Source organism: Quercus robur, chromosome 4, assembly GCF_932294415.1.
Source record: "Quercus robur chromosome 4, dhQueRobu3.1, whole genome shotgun sequence".
Lineage (NCBI taxonomy): Eukaryota > Viridiplantae > Streptophyta > Magnoliopsida > Fagales > Fagaceae > Quercus > Quercus robur.
Genome location: NC_065537.1, coordinates 34455214 through 34482756, shown reverse-complemented (window position 1 = coordinate 34482756; position 27543 = coordinate 34455214). Strand labels below are relative to the sequence as shown.

The 27543-nt window shown below is 34.9% G+C and overlaps 1 protein-coding gene across 1 annotated transcript; it reads right to left on the bottom strand.

Moving 5' to 3' along the window:
- Positions 1-18875: 18875 nt before the first annotated feature.
- Positions 18876-26839, bottom strand: LOC126721180 (uncharacterized oxidoreductase At1g06690, chloroplastic). Its single transcript, XM_050424207.1, has 10 exons — positions 26419-26839; positions 21987-22078; positions 21850-21890; positions 21594-21758; positions 21456-21478; positions 21260-21331; positions 20956-21123; positions 19901-19983; positions 19759-19821; positions 18876-19228 (listed from the first exon to the last, which is right to left on the bottom strand). Exons 1-10 carry the CDS (start codon positions 26651-26653, stop codon positions 19043-19045), a joined length of 1128 nt encoding a protein of 375 aa, XP_050280164.1. The 5' UTR covers positions 26654-26839; the 3' UTR covers positions 18876-19042.
- Positions 26840-27543: the final 704 nt, after the last annotated feature.

Sequence of the window (27543 nt, the reverse complement as noted above, 5' to 3'; positions counted from 1 at the left end):
CTTCTTATAATGGGCCCACTTTTATATTAACCAACTAATGAGGAAATGCATAATTTTTATTATGCAAATACATTTATTGATTTTCCAAATATCTACTGTTGGACGTTTCTCTTACTTACCGCTAGACTATTATTTAAGCACTCATTGTGGTGGGCTATCCTTTGTTCTAGCTTATCTTTGCAGGAGGTATTTTGGGGAATAATTATAATATTTGTTGGATGCAACCTAGACCTTGAGCAAAATAGGCCTTTCACACTTCACTGATAGCCTTTGGGCCATGTTTCAAGACTAAAGTCGAGTCTTGGTCTTGACTCCCCTAACATTATATGGGTGACAAAAAAAAAAAAAAAATGCCCCCGACATAGATTTTGGGAGAGCTGCAGTTAATCCCTTGAAGGTGGGAGAACTACTGTTGATTCTACATTGTATAGGAGAATAAAGGTTGAACCTATAGGTTTTGGGAGAACTAAGATCAATCCCTTGAAGGTAGGAGAGCTACTATCGAGCCTACAATGGATATGAGAACTAAGGTCAGTCTTATGGGTTTCGGGGGAACTAAGGCTGATCCCTTTGTCAATGCCTCGCGACTGCTCAACCACCCATCATAGCGACGCATGCGTGCTTCCTCCTTTCGATGTGGGAGGAATAAGGAGGTGTGCTGTACCTCAGGTGTATGACTAGAATATGAGTTGATTTTAAGAAAATTACTAAAGGTAAGTGAAGTTGCCACCAATTATTGGGTTTTTCTAGGTGTGATTGATCGCCTAACTTTATTTGATTTTATTACCGATCTTAGGCTAAGAAAAAGGTCGTTTTTCCTAATCTAATGTGAATGGGTAAAAAATATTGATTCTTGAGTTCGGAAGTTTGGTTACATGTGGGGAAGGTGTTAGGACCCCACAACACTTGTCCGTAGACAGTCATTTGTTTTGGTATAATCATAACTTTCAGACATTGGCAATTGAAAATGAGTTAGCGGCATTAGTTTTCGAGGCTTTAAGCGAATTGGGCTTTGAGGTTTGGATCCGGAAAGGGTGTGGTCTTGATCGACACTTCCTGAGTGTGTTTGGAGTTGTTGCCAAACTTCCACAGCGAAAATTTGACAAATTTTGCCTTATTTTTGTGGCAGAAATCTGGCAACACTTCACCTCAGATGCGTCATAGCACACAAAACGCTATTCTCACCAAGTTTTTGTCGTGAGAATACGACAATGGGGATGCCCCATTTTCACAGTGAAAATTCGGTAGAGTTTCGCGTTTGGTGCACCATAGCGCACTAGTAGGGTTTCATGCCTGTGTATACAACGCATGCCAACGTGCTCTTGCTAGGACGAGCCAGAGCCCCTCAAAGCATTAAGCACATTGATACGTGTTGCATACACGGGGAAACCAATGTCACTTGGTTTCATGGATCAGGATGATCACATCGCGGTGACTATGCACTTAGTATGACACGAATATGCACCTACAGCAATCGCCTTGAGCATATACCTATGCCACAAGGTCAAGAGAACTCATGGCTAGAGAGGGTCACCCATGTAACTGGTGTGCTGTCGCAGGCAACCAAAAATAAAACCTATACTCCTAAAAAAATAAGTAGTAGTGCAAGTAAGGATCGTTTCCACGGAGAGTATCTAGCCTAGTTTTATGCTACGTGAACAAGGAGGGGAGGGGTTGAGTATAATGAAAACAATTTTAAGAAAAAAAACAACTAAGGAACAATTCAAATTAAAGTTTCGAAGTCAATCAAAAGAACAAACCTTGGTCTAAGTCAACATCCACCATCAGAATTTTACAACTGATCATCGATGCAAGTATATATCAATTCACACTTAGAATATTCACCGTTGGAACTATTTTCCTATCTCTCCTTAGTCGCAGTTAATTAGAAAACAAACGATCTAATAAACCCTAACTACTAAACAACCCAAGACAAATGCTAAAGGTTTAATCTAGTAGCAGCCTTAAGAATTAGAGAGATCGATGAAACTAAACAACACATGCACAAGTGGTTGTATTTAATTTAGTCGAGTGTTCTTCCTAAGATCTAATAATTTCTTACGCAGCAAATCATTAAATCTTGGTTACTTCATAAGTTAAAGAGATCAAACAATTACGAATTTGATATCTAACCTAGCAGTAAATTGCAATGAATAATAAACTAGTAGGCCTCCTAGTAATTAAACGAGACAATCATGAAAATAGGCATAGAAGAACATCCGATATTCAAAGCATAAATTGAACAATAAAAACAAATTAGATCTCACAGTTTTATTGATTCTGAGGCTTCAGTTTCCTTCGACCAAGTATAAAAGTTTAGCCACGCAAGGCCATGATGAAAACTCAAAGGATAAAATCAGAGAAGAGGGGAGAGAGAGGCGTGTGTGTCCAATTCTGATTTCTCCTCCCCCTTTTACACGTTAATTCCCCCTTTCCCAAGCCTACAAAATCTCCTAAAAATATTTTGAATAATAATATCCAAATCTGACTAATTAAGGAAAAATATTAAAAATAAAACAAAGTCCTAATATAACTATGAAAGTGGTATTTTTCAGCTGGAATTTTCGTGCATCAGATTTGGAAGCTTCCAAAAATAAACCACATCAGATCTACGTATTAGAATTGTAGGCAAAGGAACATTCCAAAACGTCAACAGTGCAGGTGCAGCAAATTCAAGCCCGATTTTGACCTTGATTCATCCCGTATCTCTCAAAACTCAAAACATGAAAGTTTTAGAGCTTTTTCTTTTCATTCCATAGCATCTTGAATCATCTCAATCGGAGCTTGGATGAGAGAGTTATGCCCAGATTACGAAGCAATGTCAAAGCTGTCCAGAATCGCCCAATTAACTACTTTTTGCACTTAATGCCTCCATTTGCGTCCTAAATCAAAATATAAGAATAATGAGTACATTTAGGTACCAAATAAATATAAAAAACTAAACATTAATGGAGAAAAATATAACATTTTGCATTCTCATCAGTAACCATTGGAGCAGGGGCGGAGCTACTTGTATGAGTGGGGGGGCCAAAAGTTTTAAAAATACTTTAATACTATATATAAATATTTAACATTTTAATTATTAGCCTACAAAAATGGGACTCGCCCCCCCCCCCCCCCAAAATATTTGAGCTAGTCCAATGATGTTCTTAAAAAAGTTTTCCAATTGATCTAGTAGTTATAGAGAATTTTTTTTTTCCTCACATTTATTTTTTATTGTAAAATGTGTTTTTATGTCTATTAAAGTCTTGGATCTTTCATATCTTTGAATACTTCATTAGTTCAATTGAAATTTTTTTACTCACTTTGGTAGACAATTTGGTAACTTATATTAAAAAAGAAAATTTTAAGGATTCACTATGAAAGATACTAAATTATATGTGTGTATAGATGTATGTGTTTATGCGTGTTTATGAAAGTTTGTATAAACTAATAAATTAGTATCATAAGTTGGCCCCCCCAAACAAAAATTTCTAGCTACGCCTATGCATGGGAGTCCATCATACAAAGTGCACGATCACCCACACACACGCAGGCGCATATATATATATATACACACATACATCATGCACAATGCTATCACACAAGGCAGGAAATTAAAACAAATATTGCCAACGTTCTAAGGGCATGGCCTAGCAAGATACAGGAAATGTAAAAGAGACATTGTCATACCTAGGGAATGCGACCCAAACAAAAAGTAGGAAAAGAAAAGGGTACAAAGAGAGGGGGAACCCTAATACATACTTTAGAGAAGAGACTTATAGAGAGGGAGAGAAATAGAAAACCACTCAAGAGAGGCTAGGCCCCCTAATCTACTAAACATTGCCCTTTGTGGGCTTGCATCCTTGCCCATTTTGCTTGTGCCTAGGTAGTTGCACTCTTGCTCCAAGCGTCCATGCTCCATGCGTGCACATGCAATGACAAAATAAACAAGCCAGTAGATGAGCAAAGAAACAAGTAGAAGGGAAGCATGCCAAAAGACAAGCTATCAAAAGGTGCCAAACAAGGGCAAACAGACATGTGACGCACATGGAGTAACAAACAAACATGTTATCAAACAAAAGAGGGTGTCCTAGGAGGACAAATGTAGGTTTGGATCGAATGTCCATAATTTCGTTGGATTGGAGTATGGACGACACACAAACTTATACATGAACATGTAGGCAAGCATGTACAGATGCAAAGAAGCAAAGGAAGCCGAATGGGTGGCACAAAGCAAGCAAGGCAAGCATATCAACATTGCACAAAGCGGAGAAAGGTGTGAATCAAGCACACCAACACCACGGAGGTGTATCTTATAAGTGGTTACATCCAAACAAAACCTAGGAGGTACGGATGTAACCACACAAGCAAATGGCCCCAAAGACCGACAAGCACAAGCCCACGGAGGGCACAAAGTATGGCAAAGCCTAGATCTAGACAAGCAATCATAGATATATAGCATAGAAGCAAGCAAGCAAACATAGACATGCATAAAGGAAATGATCCAAACCCTTTGATATAGGCCTAGGTGTATAGGTGTAGGCCTAGACCACAAGATCTAGATTTACACCCTTCCAAAAGGGCCAAAACACAAGAAAAGGGAGATAACAAGAGATAGAAAGGCTTTAGAAGTACATGGCATAGCAACCAACATGTAGATCTAGGCACATGAACAAGGCATAGAGCACTATAAGATATAGATCTGAGCAAAAACATGGCAAGGAGCACATACACGTGTAGATCTAAGCATAAACATGGCAATGAGCACATACACATGTAGATCTAAGCATAGATATGGTAAAGAGCCCATACACATGTAGATCTAAGCATAGACATAAAATTTAGGCATATCCTAGCCCAAGAAGGCTAGGCTAACATCATCAAAACATTAAAACATGGAAAAAAGCAAGGAGATATGCTAGGAAAGCTATAGAACATGCTAGGAAGCGGGGAAAAGCTAGAAAAGGAAATAAAACAACTTATAAAGCAAGATAAAGCAAATGGTGTAGATTGTTGCTAAAAAGCTACATTTACACCCTTTAAACCTCAAATCTAAGATCCTAAGACCAAAAAGAGGAAAAAGAGTGCAAGAACACTTCCTCTTGATTGTTGAGAAAAGAGAGGAATCAAAGGTTTTTTGATATGTTTCTGGGAGAGTAATGTAGAGGAAAGAGAGAGAATATGCCTAGAACCCAGCTCCAAAATCCCAATTTTTCGTTTGTTTGTGATAAACTTTTGGCATGCTTCTCGAGGCTTCGAGTCGGCGGCCCTTTAGTGGCTGTCGGGTCCATACGCTGAAGTTAGTAGTTTGACTTTTTCTAGTTTTAACTTTGACCGCATATTTGAATTCCTTCCTAAATTCCGATTGAGCTGATCTTAGTGTCCCTGGAAAGATTTGGATGTCTATTTTCTATAACATGAAATAAATTGAAATTCTAATAGTTGGGTCAAAAGTTATGGCCTTGAGAAGCGAGCTGATGTGTTTTTCGCAATTTTCAAGATATCTCAACCATTTTGACTCCGATTTCGATTCATGAATAATCGTTGGAAAATGAATTCAATAATATTTGCAATGATGCTAGTACCAACTAGTTCCGATGGTCAGATCAAAATTAAGGTTCCTAAGTGCCCTTAGGAGTCAACTTCAGGTCAAACTTGATCAAACTTGGTCAAACTTGATGAAAATTTCCAAGTAGCTCGAGTTTGATGTAGAAACATGAAAAATTTTATTTTAGGACAATTTCGACCACTTTGACTTTTAGTCAACCTAGGGTTGACCAAGGGCGTCTTGGTCAATTTGACCTAATTGGGCACTTTGTGTGCTCCGATGCCTAAACAGGTTACGCCACGTCACTTTAAATGCTTTCACAGCCCCTTGGAGAAAAGTTAATATTTTTGAGATTTTCAGGGTCTGGCACACAAATCGAGGGCAGACAAAATACAATGTCTACACTCTTGAAAGTAGGAGAGCTATTGTCGACGTATAGTGTATAGGAGAACTAAAGTCGATCCTATGGGTTTCTGAAGAACTAAGGTCAATCCCTTGAACGTAGGAGAGCTACTATCCAACATTTTTAGGGTAATAAGTAGTGTCGCCGAGCTTAATAGGAGACTGGGGCTTCACTTGACCGAGCATGACATAAGCTTCATCTAAAACTGCCAAGACAGCAAGACCTCGGATTATTATATTAGGAACCGCCATGGTGAGGTGAGGCTAATGTCCTAGCTCTGATAGAGAAACTAAGGGGGACTTTCTCGTGATCATCTTGCCAACCTCACCCCTCCACTATTGTGCCTTTTGGAGGGAACCATAGGGGAAGGAAGCGCCCGAGGGGAAGCTCTAGAACTTCCCGCTCCTCGACTCAGGAACCTTCCATAGAGTAGGTTTATTCCAAGGTAACTGCCTCAGAGGAGATTGCCTTCATGCCTTATGTAAGGGCTTTCATGCTAGATATGTAACCCCTTTCAACCTCTGAAAGGGTCAGGCCTTGGAGGAACAACCTTGGGGGTCGCATGGCCGACTGCATAGGCAAGGCCCTGCTCCTCCTTGAGGACGAGAAGAGTTGGGAGGAGTGGGCCAACGTGGACCTCTTACTCAATAGTTGGAAGCTGTGCTTGTCAATACTGTATTTTGTCCGGCCTCAATTGACGCGACAAAACAAAGACCAAAAAATAAAATAAAAAATGGAAAAAGGTATAAAATTACAAGTTTCAAAGCCAAAAAGGGTGAAAAATAAATGCAACATGATTGGATGTTGGATCAAAGGGTCACAATATTAAAAAACCTTTTTTGTAGCAATTAAGGCCAAACCTTAGTCAGGTATGGTCAAAATGTTGACTTTTTTATCCGACCGTTGGATCACGTTGAATTTTTGATGGTCTCGTAGGACATATTATTCCCTTTGAAACAATATTTTACAGGCCAAAATTGGACTTAAAACGGAAGAGATATTACCAAAATACCAAAAATCCTAATAAAATCCTCACTTTTTTTTTTTTAAGGAAAAAAAAAGGCAATTTTTTACTTGACTTTGCACAATAAAATGTACCGATTGGGCAAGATTTGGAGTGATCCAGCTAGACCATATTGAAGAACAAGGTCTTATCTATTTTTCATAAAAACATCTCAACAATATCTACCTTGGATTGGAAGATACATAATTTTTAAGAAAAAAAGTCACATAATTTTTCAACACTGCGTCATCTTACTTACGAGCTTGATATTTCGATGGCCATAAATCCAAATTTGTCGAGTCAGGACCATTGAAAACTTGACATCCAAAGCTTTCTAGGCATATAAAGTTTGAAGAAAACAGAGCTTGGGAAGACCTGCAAACCACTACATGAAAATTGAACCAGAAAATGAGAAAAAGACAAAATAGGCTGATGATGTGGCAAAAATGGGAGGCTAGCTGAAGTGTAACATGTTACACTCAACTAGCCGCCCCTTGTGTTAGGCGGCTAGCTAAGTGTAACATGTTACACTTTAGCTAGCCTCCCATCTTTTTTAGCATCTCTTTAAATACCCCTTATTTTTTGAGAAAAGATATAAGAAAAAAGGGAGAGAAAATAGGAAGAAAAATAGAATAGAGAAATTATGGAAAAATCCCTAGAAAATTCTGAAAAAAAAATAATAATTCTTTCCCCTTTCTTTAGGAAACCCATCACCCAAAAAAAAAAAAAAAAAAAAAAAAAGAAGAAGGCCTCTTCCATTTTTACTTGTAATCTTTTGTGGGTAAGCTTGTAGGGATGGTGTAGTTTCTTAATAACTACACCCTCCCATTTTCTTTTTTTATAACGTAAACATCATTTATATATATGAAGTTATTTTCTTTACATTGTCTCTTTATTTTACTTGCTATATTGTTGTGTAAATATCTCTTTATCTTTGTGTCCATATTACTATTGCTTGTTTCTGATATTGTGTTGTTTCCCTTGATGGGTATTGGACCATTTCTTAGGATTTGTATGGGAAGTACCTTTAGGGGGAAGAAATCCCATCCCACCTAGGCATCTAGGGTTTTATTTTTTATTACTTTTACATTTATGTCGTCCATTTTATTTTCAAGTAATCCCTTCCCCTTTACATTTATGTCATCCATTTTATTTTCAAGAAATCCCTTCCCCCTTTACTTTTATGTCATCTCTTTAGTTTCCTACACAATTCTCCATTCCCGTTTACTTTCTTACACTTATATATATATATATATATATATATATATATGTATGTATGTATGTATGTATGTATACTATACCCAGACACCTAAATAAAAAAAGATTTTCTATTTCTTCACTCTTAAATGGTTTTTAAACTTCAAATACAGCACAATATGGGTATGTCTCATAAAAATAGTTGATGGCTTAGAACTCATTTCTTTATGATAAAGTACCCATAGGGCTTGAAAGAGATTAAAGTCTATTAAGAGGGACATAAAAACCTTTTTAATCAACCTTTACAATATTTCAGCTCTTTGCTTTTATGTCATTTAAATTTCAACTCTTCACTTTTATGTCATTTAAATTTCTGCACTTTATTTTTATGTCAATTACTTTATGTCATTTAAATTTTAGCTCTTTATTTTCCTCGTCATTTAAATTCCAGCACTTTATAAAGGACAAAGTTTAACTACAAAATTGTTTATAGTCTTAGGTTACAACCATATTCAATAAAAAAAAAATTACTACATATTATGAAAATCTAACCGTTGAATTGCATTTTCTTTACTCTCTTAATACACATGTCAAATTTTGTGTCAATCGGATATTATTTACTATATGATCTATAAGCTTGTATTTTATGCACAGTTTTAAACTACAAAAACTTGCAATTTAAATAATTTATTGATGACATAGTTATTGATCTTTAATTTTCTAGAAATTTTGCAAGCATGGAGTTTATTAAAAGAAGATGTAATCTAATGGTAGATTTGTCAAAATTCACCTCAAGATATTGAGTAAGGTTATAGTCTTAGGCTACAACCTTACTCAATATCATTAACATTCTTACATATTTCGAAAATCTAATTGTTGGATTGCATGTTCTTTACGTTCTTAATACATATGTCAAATTTTGTGTCAATCGAATATTATTTACTATACGTAATCTATAATATTATATTTTATGTATAATTTTAAACTACAAAAACTTGCAATTTAAACAATTTATTGATAACATAGTTATTGATCTTTAATTTTCTAGAAATTTTAAAAACATGGAGGATATAAGAAGAAAATGTAATCCAAAGGTGGATTTGTCAAAATTCACCTCCAATAAAAAGATATTGAGTAAGATTGTCTTAGTTTACAATCAATTTTGTACCTAAACTTTATCCTATATCAATATGAATTGGTAAACAAATTCATTTAATATGCCTTTCTAAGGAAATGATTTCTCAAAATTAAAAAAAAAAAAAAAAAAAAAAAAAAAAAAAAAAATTCCCTTTTCCAAAATTGCATTTTGATTCCAAAATTTTTCCAAAATTATATTTTGACCCCAAAACTTTTATAAAATTATATTTTGACCCCCAAAATTGAATTTTGACCCCAAAACTTTTATAAAATTATATTTTGACCCCAAAACTTTTCCAAAATTATATATGACCCCAAAATATTTTCCTTACTTTAAAAATGTTCTTTCTAAAAATTAAATATCTTTTCCTTGTAAAAGAAAAATCTAGAAATGAGATCTTCTTTTAAAAAAAATGAAAATAAAAATCTTTTCTCCTTTCTTTCAAAAAATGATAAAAGTAACTTTTTCTAAACTTCCTCCTTTCAAAACAAAATCTTTGTTCAAAAAATATTTTTTTTTCCCAAACTTTCCTTTCAAAAATAAAATATAGGATTAACGTTATATTTTTAAAACTTTTCCTTAGAATAGTACTGTTAAGGATTTGTGCCTATGGTTCAATTCCATTGAACCCGTAGGCACCAATCTCGCTTACATTGTCTCTATCATTTTCTTTGGCACTAATGTATTTAGTTTGTCATTTTTTTGCATGATAAAAATGAGAAAATTGTGGATGAAAATAAGGTGCTACTCTTCCAACTCCCTCTTTTTTTCTTTTCTTTTTCTTTTTTTGTGTGTGTTGTAGTTTGTTTATTTATAATAGCTAGTATTCACGTGCTATCTATATTAAATATTCTACTCACATGTCCTTGTAATTTTTTTTGAATGTTGTCTCACATGCTACCTATGTATATATATTTCACATGCTTTGTTTGTAAATATTTCGTTGGAGTTAATATTCACATGTTAAATATATGGCAAATATTTACTCACAAGTATATACGTATGTATATTGTTTACAAAATCTTTAAAAATAAAAAATCAAAATAAAAAATCAAAATGCCAAGTATTCTATTTCTTTACAAAAAGATAACGTTTGAAATAAATTAAAATGATATACTATCATTGGATAGGTGTTGTGGGGTGCCTAACACCTTCCCCACACGTAACTAAACTTTTGAGTCCATGATCTTTGGTTCGAGACTTTTGGTTTCCCTTAATTAATGAACCCTTAAATTTTGGTTTAGTTAATTAGGTAACCTAAAATGAATTAGACCTCTAGGTGACCAATCACACCTAATACAAAACCAATGGTTGGTGGCGACTCCTAAAATAAAAATAAGAAAAAGGGACTCACATACATATACCCTACCCTAGAAACACAAGTAGAAAAGAGTCATGTTGCCAAGGACCTAATGTGTGCCAAAACTTGAAAATTCGATTTTTTTGGGGCATCCATAGTGCTAATAAGTGTCTTTCTTTCCTCACTCGTTCTGTGCTCCTCCCTTGTGTTAGTTTTTATATTTTTAACCAAGTGTTTGCTGTGTAGGGCTACCAATGTACCTCTGTGACACAGGGGAGGTATGAGGGCGTGAAGGAGAAATTGAGGGAGATTCAAGTTGACAATAAGGACCTCCTGAATAAGATCTTAGATGTTATGTCCAAGTTGACGAAGTCCGAGCGACTCTGGGCTGAAGCTGAGCAGAATACCAAGGCTATGACCAAAAGGAAGGATGCCTTGTAGAAGGAGCACGAGGAAACCAAAAAGGCCTTTGTAGAAAAGTCTGTCAAGATGGAGGCCACATCCCAAGCCACCGACATGGAGCTTCAAAGGGTCTACAACCAAGGTCAACATGACTACATTTCCCTGTGAGACCTGAGCTGCAGAAGAACCTTCAAAGCTACTATGCCTTATGTAAGGTTGAATTTATTCAATCATGCGTTGGCTTTATTCCGTACCAAATTTTCTTATATTTTAGCAATTAGATACCCTGTATTTAGGTGGGAATTATGTAAGGGTTATGTGTGAAAGAGTGTGAAGAAAACTCAAGATGTGTGCATACAAAGGAGCCTTGCGACTGGATCCCGCGATTGTCTCGCGACTAGCAAGTCACCAAAGTGGCACACGTGTGAAGCATGTTGGGAATTGAAGGGTCACGACAGCTGAAGCACTACAGAACAGAATATACAGTCTGGCCAAGCAGTTAGCTCGCAACTCAAAATCGCGACTCGTTCCACTAGCAAGACTGAGTCGCCAGAATGCCTTGTTTGGATGAAAACTGACTTTTCTCATTCCTCACATACACCACTATAAATACCCTTCTACCTACAAAATGTAGAGAGCTTCCAGAGAGAATTTTGAGAGAGAAACTCTAAAGAAAAACTAGATTGACTCATCCACAATCTTTGTCATTTGATTCTTCAAATTCCACTACTCTCACTCTCTCCGTTGATATATCCTTGAGAGGTACATTTGCCAAATCCTTATCTCACCATATCCATATCAGTGAGGAGGTATTTTGGTGCTTGGGAAGCAGTTCAGATATGACCAATTTATTTGGTTAATGCAATGGGCTTATTGCGGGATCCGAGAAGCTAAAGAAGACAAGGTTAGGCATAACTCTGTTGGAGTAAGAAACTTGGAGGGCTTAGGTGCATTGGGTAGATTAGGCTTGGAGGGTCTTCTACTATTCATGTATTGCAACTTTATTCTTTAGTAGATCATTTGACCACTTAGAGGGCGGCAGAGAGGTTTTTCGTTGAGTTCTTCAGTTTTCTCTTCGATAACATATGCTGGTGTTATCTTTGTGTTTGCATCTCTCTTCCCTTACTCTTTACCTTTTAATTGCTATTGTGTTTGTGATTAATTATGGTTTAGAGTGTTTTAACAATTTAGATATAGCTTATATTCATCATTCTGCACATATATTGTTTGTATATAAGCTTGTGTTGGTATTGTTAATATTGGAGGTCTAAACATTCATTAGTGTTTTAAACACTAATTGAACTTTCACCTTAGGTTGGTTCACTGCCCTGGATATGCTATAGGTTGAGGCCACCTCCTCTCTCCAGATCGCCGACGACATTCTGTATCCCAAGGACTTAATCATAAATCCTACCCTAGAGATACAGGAGATCAAAGATGATGTTTCTCCAGTCCGCGTGGTGGAGAAATCTGCAATGGACCCCGCAGCCGGGGCCATGGATCCAGCTACAGGAGGTGTGGCTTAAATTTCTTTGTAACTCCCCGTTATGGGGCTCGTATTGTAATTGTCTTTGGAAATTGAATGAAACAAATCATTTTGCTACTGTGTTGTTATTGTTTGTTGTATGTTCTCTTTTTTACTTTGCACACTTAGTCTTGCTGCTTCAACTATTTGTAAAGAGGTTTTTCTTTCAAAATGTGGACTTGCTTTACCACGACTGAGCCGCTTGCATACATTACACTTCAGCCTTGCCTCAATTTTCTTTTCCGTTAATGACCATAAGGTTGAGCTAAGGTAGAAAGCTCTGTTTGGGGCATCCCTAAGATGGAGACACAATCTAGTGCCCTGAGGAGTCGTCAAGTCACCCGAGGCCAAGGCGTTGTCTTGCACTCTTAGAACTTTGCGCATCACCCGAGGCAAAGGACTGGTCTAGCATCCCTTTGGGGGGGGGGGGGGGGGGGTGTTAGTTGCATTCCACATGTTCGATTAAATCCCTTTTAGACTTGATCTGTGTCGTTTGGATTTGATTTTTCCTGTCCTTATACTGTAATAAATCTAAATGATCTATTTCATTTATGACCAATGAATATGAACAAAAATTTTCAAGGATTAAGTCTATAATATATCAGCATGGTGGATAAAATGAATTATGAATCAAATATGAGATGCAATTGGTGATATTACATAACATGTAAAAAGTTTTTTCTTTTTTTCATAGCTATGTGATGGTGTGTATACTTATTGCAGATAGTGTTGCATCACAATTTCAGATGAATAAGCAACAGTCCTCCAAGAACTTCTCTGGCATTTCCTACCCAAACATCAACCCAATTGTATGTACGCAATTGATGGTCTCTACATTAGAAATATTGTTCAAATGGTAACGGTAACTACATTTTAATAGCTTGCTAACAAATGGTTTGATAAAATTCTAATGTTGCTTTTATCATAAAATTTCATTTTCTGTTGTTCATAATCTAAGTTTAATAAACGATGTGTATAATTCTCCCTATATTACTTACATGACCTGACTACCTAAAGCGTTCACTATCTATATACATTGGCCATGGTCAATATTTCAAATCTTTGGCTTCTTTCTCATTCGGGTTTGTATCGGTTTATATTATATATATTTTTTTGTTTTTTTGTTTTTATGGAAGGAGTATTGTAATTCATATATTATAATTGTTTTCTTAATTTTATAACCACTATGAAATTAGGGGAGAGGGAGACTTACTCTGACTGTAATATAGGTCATAGATTAGTGCAAAGATTGGGCAATGATGGAGTTATCCTTAGAAAGAGCAAGTAATTCAGCAGCTTATCTTTATCTTTAGTTATCTGATTACAAAAAATTTCAGGATACGTGAAAGGAAAAGAGTTGAAAATAGATGATAAATTTAAGACGAAAAGAAGGGGCAAAATGTGCAAATGCCCTTTTCACACAAATTATACAGCCTTCTGCCCCCTTTCCCAAACTAATTACGGAAATTCCTCTCTTTTGTAACTCGATTTTCTAAAAATCAAGTTTCAACTTAAAACTCGATTTCTAGACAATCGAGTTATAATAAACTGAAAATTAAAAAATTAAAAAATTGCTGGAACTCGAGTTCCATGATGGCATTTTAAAACATGCAAGTTTTTCTTAAGTCTGATCACTCCATAAGGAGCCCTATAGTGACGTTTTTAAGCCCTATAATGGTGTTTTTAAGCCCTATAGTGGCGTTTTAACATGCAAGTTTTTTTCTTAAGTCTAATCGCTCCATTAGGGAGCCCTATAGTGACGTTTTAAATACCTATAGTGGCATTTTTTATGGAACTCGAGCTCCATGAACTCGAGTTCCATGCAATTTTTTTTTTTTTTTAAGTTTTACCTATAACGGCGTTTCATGGAGGCCTATAGTGACGTTTTTTATGGAAGTCGAGTTCCACGCAAATTTTTTTTTTTTTTTTTTTTTTAAAGTTTGATCGCCCCATACTTGATTTTCTACAAATCGAGTTTTATGCAAGGTTTTGAAACCCGGACTGGACCATATGGTCTGACCGGGAAAACCTCGAACCGCTCATTTTTGCGGTTCTTTTAGCCTTAAGAACCGCTCTATGGAAAAAAAGTAAGGACCCGTGTTAACCGTGGTTGGACATAACGGTTTTGAGAACCGTGATCAAATCGTTTCTCACGGTTCCCTATTTCCCTTTGAATCTGAACCTATAAAAAAAAAATTTTAAAAAAAAATGACAACAACACAGAAGAGGAGAGATTGTCTTTGAAAAGAGCGATCTGGATGGGCCAATGAATGATAGCGAGAATAGAAGGCCAGTGGTGAGGAGTACCAGGGGCTTTGAGAATGGATTTGTTGAATTTGAAAGGGTAATTTAGGGATTTGAGCAAGAAGGGGAGATCTTCGTTGAGTTTAGAGGAGGGAGGGAACTGGAGACGAGAGGGGAGATCTTCTGGCTTTGTTCTCCGTCGGTAATGTGTGTGTGATAGGGTGAGAGTATGAGAGAAAGAGAATGAGAAAGAGAGCTAGAGATGAAGAAAGAAAAATAAAAGCAGAGAGGAGTCAGATAAGGGGATGGGGATACGTGTGTGGAGGATAAAAAACAAGAGAAAAAGAAAAAAGAAAAAAAGAAAAAGAAACGTATGGTCCGTATGGATGCAAGGAAAGAAAAGAAAAAGAATAAAAAATCACAATAAAATGTTTCCACAATATTTTCACAATATTTCACAATAAATTTTAAGTAACAGATAGTTATTAGTTAATATTGGTGAGTAAAAAAATAATTTTAATAGTGGGTTCAAATTAAAACTAGTAACAACTTTTCACATAAATTTTGTTGTGAAAGTATTGCTAAAAGTATTGTAAACTTCTTCACTGCTTCTGAACAGTTCTTCTTTGCTGCTATGTGCTTTAGTCTCAACCACTTATATTTGCTTTGCTGTCAACTACTAACATATAATGCTTGCTTGCTGTCAAGCACTTCCTTCTTGGGTTTTGTTATTTATTTAACTTTAACAATTTTTAAATGCATGGACATCTTCATCTAACTTTTGATTTTTTTTTTTTTTAATTCATAATAAATGGTGTGCATTGACTATTCAAATGGGCTTGGGAGTTGGGAAAAACAATTATCCGTAGTCAAATGGGCTTGGCCATGAGCAAATGAACTAATTTGTCTCTTAACTATTGTATTGAGTTTCATAAAATAAAAATTATCGGGTACTAAAATGTACTTTGTCATAACTTAAAAATAATTTCAAAACTCAATAGCTATTTATGTTTTTTTTAAATTTAATAATTCATATTTTTATTATGAAAGTTATGTTGTAAAAAATACTATCTATATTTTTTTGGATTGTTTTAGTTAAATTTTCAATTTTTATTTATTTAATATATTTATTTATAATTTAAATAATTATTAAATTAATTATGATGTCATCACGGTTTGACCTTGTTTCGACCTCGGTTCGACCTCAAAAACCTTGAACCTCTCTCTTTTACGGTTCAATGAATGATCCAGGTCTGAAAACCTTGGTTTTATATTGAAACTTGATTTTGAGAAAATCGAGTTACAAAAGATGAATACTTCCCTAATTAGTTTGGAAAATGGGGCAGAAGACTGTATAATTTGCGCGAAAAGAGCATTTGCCTAGATTCCCCCGAAAAGAAGACAAGTAAATATACCTGTACTTGGAAGAATCTCAACTTTTCGGTTAAAATTACAATGTCAATTTTTTAAATATGATAATTGTTTTCGTGATAGCTCCTGTTTAAGGTTCTATTTCTCATTTTCTCATACAGGTGGTGTACGTGGGAAAAATGAACTTACTCTGACCGTGATATCAAATGCTTCAAATTCTCTCTTTCGAATTTGTTTTCTACTGAATTGTCTTTTCTTTTCTTTTCTTTTTTTTTAATACTTTGATCAGCACTATATATGATTTTCATTATAAAAATAATAAAGCATCGAATTAAAGTTACCTAATGTATGTGATAGATGAAGATGACATTGCCACTTTTATTTTTGTGGAGAAATTGGTTATATGATTTAATTCCAAGGCCACGAATTCCGTGTTTTTGATAATTAGTAAAGTGAAAATCCACCAAAATCAAAAGATGAGAAAAAGGAGAAATAAAGGAAAGTCAAAGAAATATTATTTTGTAGAATCATCTTGAGTTGAATCACATTTCTAAGTCTTGGAAGTATTTTATGTGTCGTGATATTCCTCTTTCAGCAAATGACATTTTAAGGATTACAAGAAGTTTTATCTTTAGCAAAACCTATATTAATTTTAGTTACTCACTAACAAAAAACATTAACATATTTAGTGGGTTTCTTTGTAGATTTCTATTGATGATTGTTTGTTCTAAACTTACTTTATTTTTTTTAATGTTTTTACTAACTGATTGTAACTTGAAACACCATGACTTAATTAACTCATAGTTATTTTGCTAATATCTTATAAACCATTACATATTTGAAGGGATGCATTCGTGGCGTTCTAACTAATATTATGGCTTTGTAGTTTCAGCCAAATCAACTTATTAAGAAATATTGACAAAATGACAGGTGGTAGTTATATAGTTGTTACAAATCACAAGAAATGTTGGTTAAGGTTGAAAATTTGAGTCTTTGTTTCAACCTATATGCATTGATCTGAAGGATAACACACTCTTTCATCTTTACGAAATTCTGTACGTATTATTTTTGTCATCTATTACGGCTTAAAACTTTGACAAAAATTTTGTATGTATTATTTTTGTCATCTATATTTACGTGTTAAAAATTTGATAAAATAAATGTACCAAACCTTTTAATAATTGGATTTCTATACCGAAACCATGCATAATAAGTATTTGGAATTTTAAAAAGATGGGAAATGAGTCCACTTTTTGCTTTTTTCCTTTGTAGACATTGAATAATACATTTCGTTAATCAAATTAAGGTCATAGGTAAACATTATTCACATTTTTTACTGTGCAATTTTGTTTCTTTTTTTTCTTTTTCTTTTTTCATTATTACTGTCTCTTCCTTCTTTCTAGTTAAGTTTCTCTGCTAGGAAAACATTTAAAGATGAAAAGTAACCCAATATATATATATATATATATATATTTTGGCTATACAATATAACTTGCTTTGTCAGGAATACATTTAAAGATAAAAAATAACTAAAAAAAAAAAATTCCCGCACATTGCACGGGTTAAAGGCTAGTTGCATTAATTACCGAGTGGTTGTATAATATAGAACAATCACAACTCACAAGTAGGAGACTTGTCTTTCCTCAATAAGTACATTAGATTAGAGTAAAAAGAGAATTATCAAATTTTTTAATAACAAAAAAGTAGCCGTTGAAATTTTATCAGAAACACCAGCCTATGCTTTAAACAGTAATGTTAGAGATTCAAGCTTTTTTACAAAAAATTTAACAAACGACTAGTATGAAAAATTTAACAAACGGCTGATGTGGTGAGTGGTTATGGATTTTTTTTTTTTTTTTTTAAATAACACCATTTTTCAAACAATTTTATTAGCTAATTGCTGTAGCAACTCGAGCACCAAAGACTCAAGTTCCTTGATCTGGCTACATTGAAATCGAGCTCAAGAGACTTGAGTTTCACACCGAATTTCTTTCGTTGCCTTCAACCAACTCCAGCAAATTCTTTCTCATAGGTTCGATCCGATCCAATCAACTCTAGCAAAACCTTTCTCACAGTTCCGATCCAATCCGAGCAAAACCAACAAAAACCCAGGTACAATCCATTCCAATCAAAACCTTCCTCACAAACCCAAACCCAAACCCAAACCCAACACCTCATACCAATCAAAGCCAAACCCAACAAACACGGCACCACCTCATACCGATCGGAACTCACAAACCCAAAACCAAAAATCGCGCCACAACTCATCCCGATCGGAACTTGCAAATCAAAACCCAACAAACGCTATTCATACCCACGGAGAAGAAGAGGAGACCCATACCCACCTGTTCTCATCTCAGTGGCAAATCAGCGATGGCTCTCCCGATTGGGAAGGTGGCTGTTCTTCTTGGTGCAGCCTTGTCTCTGCTTTCTTTCTTTCTTTTCTGGTTTTCCTTTTTTTTTTTTTTTTAAATTCCAAGAGCTGCTCCGATGTCGGTGTTGGGATCGTGATTTTTGAGTTGGAGAAGAAGAAGGAAGAAGGAAGTAGAGAGGGGTCTTTGGTTTTTCAGAGTAGAAACTCGAGATTTACAAACTCAATTTCCCCCCCTGGAAATCGAGTTTTTAAGACACGATTTGCTAGCAAAATCAAGTCTAAAAAAATGTTATTTTGAAAAAAAAATCCAGTGGTTATTGGTAAATAAAAAAATAATATTAATGGTGAGTTTAAATGAAAACCAATAAAAAGTTGGACACATCAACAGTTTGTAAAAATGTTATAAAATAGTTTGTACCTGTAACATTACTCTATTTTATAAGCCTAAACACATCACAGCAAGTGTTTGCTTGGTGATCGTTCATATACAAAAGTGTAGTCCATTATACATTTCTAACTAATTTTAGTAAGTTTAGTTGCATGCCTGTATAAAAATTACAAGTTCTCAACAGGGAAACCGGTTACAGGTCTTATCTCTGAGGCCAGAGAGCGCAACTCATATATTTCTTCATCAGCAAGCCTCCAGCCTAGTGCACCTGCAAATTCCTCAGCTTGCTCTGCTGTTTTGGCTCCAGGTATTGGCACAACATTCTCCTGTGCTATAAGCCAGTTGAGGGCTACCTATAGAGAGAAACCCTATTCTTAGTAAACCTCAGCACCACAAATCAGTCATGTACATCATTTGGAAACCCAAGAAGCCTCGTAGTATTTTCAGGAATTTTGTCAATGATAAAACTATTGTTATATAGTTTTACTGTTTGATGAGAGTCTACATTAATAATCTGCTTGACTCAAGCCACTGAAGATGAACTAGATAAAGGGAAACCAGACTAAAGTTGTTTGAGATGTAAGGTGTACATATGTAAACGAAATGAATGGGAAAATGGAACTCATTATCTGTGTCTGATACTTGTGTATGTACCCTAGCACAGCTTAAGTTGCTAAAATAAAGATTTGTTGGCTAAATTGGTCTTGCTAATTCCACAACAGGCTTGAGACAACAAGCTTCTATGGCGATGACTGATGCATTAGTTTCTTGGCTAAATTGCTGTTGCTTATTCTTCAACAGGCTTGAAACAACAAAACTTAGACCTTCTATGGTGATGACTCGTGATTATAAGATATGTGCTATTTAAAGGACAGAAACAAACCTGTGTGGGAGTTTTACTGTAGCCCTCTCCTATTTCTCTGATTCTGTTCAGCAGAGGTTGGAGCTGCACAGCACAAAAGTATATCAACAATGCATTTGGAACTTAAAGGTAATGGATTTTCATAATGTTTCACAAGTCTTACCCTTGTTAGAAACTCAGGAGTGTAAATCCGGCTTCTAGGACCGGCTGGTGGATTTTCTGGCGAATACTTTCCAGTAAGAACACCTGCGAATGTTAAAAGATTATAAATCATTGCACTTCTGACATTATATAGTCTAATTATATACCACGTTCAGCCTACACTATATCAAACCTGGACCAGGCTAAACGATCAAACTTCATCAAGTAGTCTAGGAGCACCCAACTTAAAGTAACAAGGTGTGTGCAAATAAACTGAAGAGCTTATAAGATTAGAAGTATAACGTATCATTGTAGACTTCTCTATTAGGTAACCATATTGTTTTCCCTCTTCTGCTTTCAACATGTTGGCATCTATCGTCCTTTTTTTCTTTTTCAAACAAATTTATCAGAGACCATAAATTTTGATGGGTGATTAAATGATGTATAACTTGTGAATTGGATTATAATGGCACAATAAGGGTTTGACTTTAAAAAGCAAACTGTATGCCAATAAAAAGAAAAAAGAAAAACAACCATCACCTATTGTCCCACTGACTTATGTATCAACATTGCAGGGCAAGGTAAATATTCCTATTTTATCTACAGTTAAAAGCAACTCTACTCAACTGTAACAAATGCAAAACTGAATAAGTTATCAGAAGATACATATGCAGGGGAATGTGCAAGCATGCACTCACATATATAGAGGAAAAGTAATAGATCCACAAATGTACTTTAAAAAAACAGCAACAATAGAAACCACAGAGATAAGAAAATCAAAATGTTGAAGAAAAGAAATGCCTGATGTTGAATTCTAGGGAAAGCCATTTCAACCTCAGATAAAACTTTTGCTTTTTAAATTTCCAATTGAAATGCTCAGGTGTTTATATCATTGATCGTCACCATTTGAATACATGCTGGGACGCCTAAGATGCATTCAAATGAGAGTACATTGTTTCTTCTGGCACATCTTACTGCTAATTGGAGCTCATAAAATATGATTTCAGTGGCTGGGAACTATAACTAGCAAATAAATAAACATAACGGAGCAATACCATAAAAGTGTAGGTTCCTCACCTTGAGCTATTGGTGAATATGCAATCAAAGAGATCCCAAGTTCATCACAGGCAACCTTTACACCGTTCTCCTCCGGTGCCCTGTATATAAGGCTGTAATTGACTTGGTTTGAAGCCAGTGGGATTCCTCTTTTTTTAAGCTTTTCGTATGCATCACGAAGTCGCCTCTCTGAAATAAGGGACAATATTTGCCATCATTCTTTCAGAAAATTGGAAAATAAAATAAAAGGAATTAAAATGACGGTTCAGTGGAAGTTAATTTATGCATGGATTAATCTTCATAACTGTGAATGGTAGAAGTATACCATTGTAGTTTGAAACACCAACAGCCTTCACTAGGCCCTGCTCAACAGCATCTCCAAGACCATCAATATACCCTGAAAATATATTTTCAATGACCTGAGCCTCTTCAGAATTAGGGTTTTTATAAACATTTGATTCTATCAGTTACATGAAGCCAATTGTTCAATTAGATGGTGTACACATGAAGTCATAAACTACCTTCATTCCCCCATACTCCAGGCCTGAAATTATCAAGGAACACTTGGTTAGCTAATGTTGTCTTAAGCTGACAATAAACGAATATTTTCTAAAGAACACGTGAAGCAAAATCACAAAAAGGGCTCATGAAACACAGACCAATGGAGTTGATAGAGTTCCACTGAAGAAACTCCAAGACGACAGAGGGAATCCTTAAGGGCATTGAGAACACTTTGACGGCCCAGTCTCCATGGCAAAGCTGCAAACTTGGTTGCAACAGCAACCTCCACTTGTGGATCCTTTTCTTTCCTTTCCTTAATAAATCTGTAACAGTGTAAAAACCTTAGCAGGTTAATTTATATAAGTACTTGATCTGAATGTAAAAATCTAAAGCAGAATCATAGTCAGAACATACCTTCCTAATAGAGTTTCTGAATTTATGGCACCCAATGAGAGCTACAAGAACACAAAATGATAATGTTGTTCAGAAAGCTAACAATTTCACTGCATTTCATGGAGAAAAATGGAAGGATAATAGGACCCCTTTCTCACCCGGGAGCCATAAACTTCAGCAGTATCAAAGAAGGTTATATCACAGTCAACACTTGTATCAAATGCAGCCTTAGCAGCCTTCAATTTTCTATCTGCAGTCATCACAAAGAAAAAGGAAAGATTTCTTCAGACTAGAAATTTAACATCTTCGTCCAACTAAATAACAAAGAATAGCAGATCATCAAATCAACTACAGACGGAAAATCAAATCCAAACTAAGGAAATATAACTTTTGTTCCACTCACGAAGAATAACAAAGAATAATCTTGAATTCTGGTGAATTCATTAATATAAGAAAAATGAGAATTCTTTATGTGAAAAATAACCTCATGGAGAAACACCTACAACAGTTTTACTAATTACCCAAATTCAAGATTCTGGAAACTATTTTATTAAATATTTGATATTCTATGTAGGAACACAAACCAGAGGAAATAACCTGTATGAGAAAGACATGAGCTCTAGCTCAAATTACACTTTCTCCTCTCACAAGAGTGGGTGGAGGGTGAGGTCCTAGGTTCAAAACCCATTCAAAAAGAAATAAAGGGAAGAAGAAGAGTACATGTATAAAAAGATAAATATTATCAGGAAAAGTTAATTAAAAACTTAGTTGAAAAAAAAAAGCATGAGAAACAATTTGTAGAGACTCAATTGGTCTTATTTAAGGGGGAGATTGTGGATTCAGTTTTAATTACTCATGATTATTTGGATAGAAGCTTAAGGCATGAATTCCAGGATGCAAGCTGTTGTAAGTCTAAGATTATTTTTCCCAAATTGTTCTCCACAGGCAATAATTAGGAGGTCTTGTGGCTAATCACTTAGGCTGGTGTAGAAGGTTTTTCCTGCAACTTCTAAAGTACTTTATTGGTTTGACAGTTTCCTTGGGCAAGAATCTCAGTGTGTAGAACCTCATTAAGCATTAGAAGATTATTATGAATTGGTTATGCATCTGCAGGAGCAATGGGGAACAATGGATCGTTTTCTACTTCATTTTTCAGTTGCTAGAGATTTTATTTATTTATTAAGCAATAATGAAATTTATTAGAGGAAGGAGACACCTTAAATATTAAGGAATATATAAAAAGGCTCAACTGAAAAACACAAGCTAAATTCTTCTGGTCCATAAAATTTAAAACAAAAAAACCTGGATCCAGACAAAAGCAAACATCCAACCATACTATAATCTCAAACATACATATTTAAGCTAACGCGTGGAAAGTTCAACTAATTTAAAGGTCCTATTGTTCCTCTCCCTCCAAATAGTGAATATTACCTATAGAGGAGTAGTAATCCATACATGTCCATTACCTTTCTGTCAAAACAAAACCTTGCAACAAAACTGTACATCAATTGTCTGCATAAACATCACATGATTAACCCCAAATAAACAGAAGACAATATAACATAACTCTCTAGCAACCGAATAATGGACCAATACGTGCCCAACATATTTGCCACTAGGCTTACTCAGACAACCCCAATTTACAAAGATCATAAACCTTTTAATGAGATTATCCAAAAAGCTAAAATCCTACCCAAGGAAGTATGGAATCCAAAAAAAGCTCCATACATAGGAACTTTGCTATGCCATGTATGTTAAGAATATCTGTCAAGATGCACTAGTCACGCATTGATGTTGCTTTGACTGTGCATTGCTTCAATATTGATCAACATTTGTTTATTAGGCTTGACAGATTTAGTTAGAAGATTAGTTAGTTGTTAAATGGTTGTTGGGCTGTTAGAACAGATTGTTAGCTTAACCAAGTACATTGAACTCTTGTATAAATTGGCTCATTGGCCTCAGTTAATATGCAGATTACTCAGTTCAGCTTTTCTCTTGCTTTCTTTTCACTCTTTTCTTGAAACTTTTTTATGCCCTTCCCATGAAACACCACCTCCTTAGATCCTCACAGAACATAATAAAAAATCAAGATCAAATTTACAAATATGCTTAAGCTTCCAAAAGAGAGACTACTGGTTCTAATTTTCAATCCTTAATGGTCTGTTTGGATTGAGGGAGAGGGAGAGGGAGTAGAGTAGAGTAGAGTAGATTTAGCACAAAATCAGCTTATTTTTAGCCAACTCTACTCTACTCCCCTCCACTCCCCCTCCTTCCCCCCTCCGTCCAAACAGGCCATAAAAGCACAACACAAATAAACTTAAGAACCCTTAAATGAACCATCTTCAGATAAATCTAAATAAGAATAAACAGAAGCATCACTTATCTTCATCAATTAAAAATATATCAGGATAATAGTCTTTTAAAGCAATATCCTGCACCACACATATTTCCAAAAGCAAATTTCCATACCATCCCCACCTGAAATTTGCAATCCAGAAAACCAATTCCAGCCTCCCTTGTACTTATCCAAAGGCTAAACCTATAAGGTATTCTGATGAAATCTGTCAGTCTACTATATCCCTTGGACTCCCTGTATTACCGTAATTTTTTGATAATTCGATAGATACAATGGGGGAGAGGAGATTTGAATCCTAAATGTCTCTATTGGAAACACTAGGAGATGCCAACCATTTGAGCTACAAGGCTCTTGGCAACCATAATTAAGTGCTTCAAAAAATGATATCTTTTTTTAACAAAATGCCCCAACCATTTATGCAACAAAGCTTAGTTGAAGTGCTTAATTTGCCTACTGTAATTCATCCATATCTGAGTGTGGAACAAACACATTCCAATCCACCAATTGAAATTTAAACTCTCTCACCAATCCTCCCAGTATAATTTTTTGCTTCAATTTACCAAACTGTTAGCCATGCGACAAAAGTTTAGTGAAAATTGAAAGAAACAAATATGTGGGTAAGCAAAAAAAAAAAAAAAAAAACTCTTGATAAAAATAATTTCCATTCGGAAATAATTTAAGGTATGGAACAACCCTAAAAGCAAAAATTTGCGGCCAACTCCATCAGCATTCCCCACTTGGACCAATTAACTTTTTACCTAGTTAACCCTCAAACTTGATACTGCTTCAAAGCATAAAAGAACTAACCCATATTTACAACAGTCAAAATCATTGTCACTAAGAAGGATGCTGAATCTGCTAGAGGCAAATGTAATAGATTTGAATCTCCTCTAGAACCCCTCACAACCTGAAACCCAGAAACAGCACCCATTCCACTTCCATTATAAGTATATTGTCATGAATTTTCATGGTTATTACAAATAATTAAGGTGATAGTGGATCGAGTTGCCTAAATCCTCTTGAGCTAATGAAAAAAAACCATATAGGCAGCCATTAACCAACACTGAAAATATAACAGATATATGCAAGAGAAAATCCATTTCTTCCGTTCTCTCCCAAAAAAATATATATATTAAAAAATAAAATAAAAAATAAAAAAACAGATTTCCTAAGCAAGGAAATTAAACAACCTTAATTTATGTGATCATAGGCCTTCTCAATATCCAAATTAAAAGTAACTCTAGGGGTATGACTCATGATTATGCAACAACTGAAAGGATGGAATCCAATATCTTTCTTCCGTAAACGAAAGCGTTCAGCAATTCCAAAATAATTTTCCCCAAAATCCTATTGAGTCAATTATCCAATACCTTAGCCAGAAGTTTGTACAAACTTCCTATGAAGCTCACTAGCAAAGACATCTAATGTTACGAGCCCGGACAGTTTTGGAATAGGCAAAGACCTCTTGGTCTTTCCTGCAAATTTTGAATAATTTAAACTTTTGAGCTAATCTTTTCATTTAATTTAAAGTTAGTGAAAAAAAAAAAAAAAAAAAACGTTTTAAACATTCACTTTCATTGCAAAAGCATACATTGCATCAAACAACTACATCAAAAGTCACCTAGGATAAGTAGAAAAAAAGGACAAATGTGGCAATCTGGGAACTCTAAAACGTAAAGTTTCTTGTTAAAGACATCAAGGGGCAATCCTAGTCAAGGCACAAGTATGTTAAATAACCCGAATTTATGTTCATTATATCTAATCCTACTTGGAGTGCAAATAAAGTAATCATAATCCCACTTGTAGTTCAAAACATTGTCGGTTGTTTATTGTAAGTCGTATTTAGCCTGCTATAAATAATACCCTTGAATGGGTTTATTGTAATATACATAGCTTAATAGTAAAGATGTAAGACATCAAAGGTTTTCCATTGTGGATGTAGGTCTCCAAGGTCAAACCACATTAATTCTGGTTTTTGTGCATTCTCTCTGTCTTCTTTATTTTCTTCTTTCATATTTTCTCAAACACTTTATACTGGTATCACAGCTATGTCTCATCTTTTCTTTTCTAACATGGTATCAGAGACATTGAGACATTGACTTGAATCTAGTTTCGTTCCAATTTTATATATCAACAGCTAATGACAGTTGCTAGGCAATTTATGGAATGAATCTAAAATGACATAATGATTTCTTAAATGAAAGATTTTCTGAGTGAATTTTAAAGGGACTTACCATCCCATTCAAAGTTGTTCCAATAGCTGGTGTCACCCCAAGACCAAGCTCCAATCCCAAGCCTTGTGACCTTCAATTCAGAGGCCCCCAACTTCAGCTTCTCTTCCTCTGACGATTTCAAAGCAGCGAAGTCCTCAGAAGCAACGCCTCTTCTTACTGTTGTCGTGTGAACTCTCCTATTCCCATGACTGAAAACACGAAAAAAGCATGTAGCACTGCTAACTTGCAATGCCATTTCGTTTCTTAAATACGAAAATCTTTTCAAAACAGAGCACAGGTTTGTTTCCTGAAGAATTGGAGAAAGAAATCGAATGGATGGTTGGCGTGTGAGCGTGTAGACGAAGACGCAAATTTTTGAAATCCAGAGAAACAGAAATGGTTGTCAAAAGTTGGGTACACGTCAGAAGGTACTTTATTTGGCCATACTCCTAGACACGATATTTTCACAAGAGGTTCTACTACTAATTAATCCAAGAATCAATTGGTAAAGTTTTTTATGGTTGGATAAGTGATATAAGGTTCAAACTCCTCCTACATCAAAAATTGATTTGTGTCTTAATGATAAAAATGTATCATTAGGAATAAACATCATAAGTTAAATCTCCAGAAAAAAGAAAGCTTTAGTGGTAGTTGGTTGGTCCACTATTAAAGTGACGTGGCTTCAATTGCAAATTCCCAATAGGTCATGTTAGGGCTTTTGTTGTGATTTATTTTATATTTATTAAGATTTTGTTGTGATTGGTTTATAATAAAAGTCATGAAAATAAATTTATATATATATATATATATATATATTAATTAACTTGATAGTTTTTTATATTTTTTTCTTCAGACGGTTGATAATAGTAGTTGATTTAGGATGAAAGTGATAAAAATAGTGTGTAGCATTACTCATCTAATATCCATATTTAATAAGCTGCCCTAATATTGTATACGTTTGATTTTTTAATGAATATCTAATTATTTATTGGTTTTGTTTCCAAAAAAAAAAAAAAAAAAAAGCTCTCTAGGCAAATGTATTAGCCTATATTGGCAAAAATACTATTTTAGTCTCTACATTTTAGTAATAGTTAATTTAGTCTATGTTATTTTTAACTTACATTAAATTTCTATTAGTAAATTAAC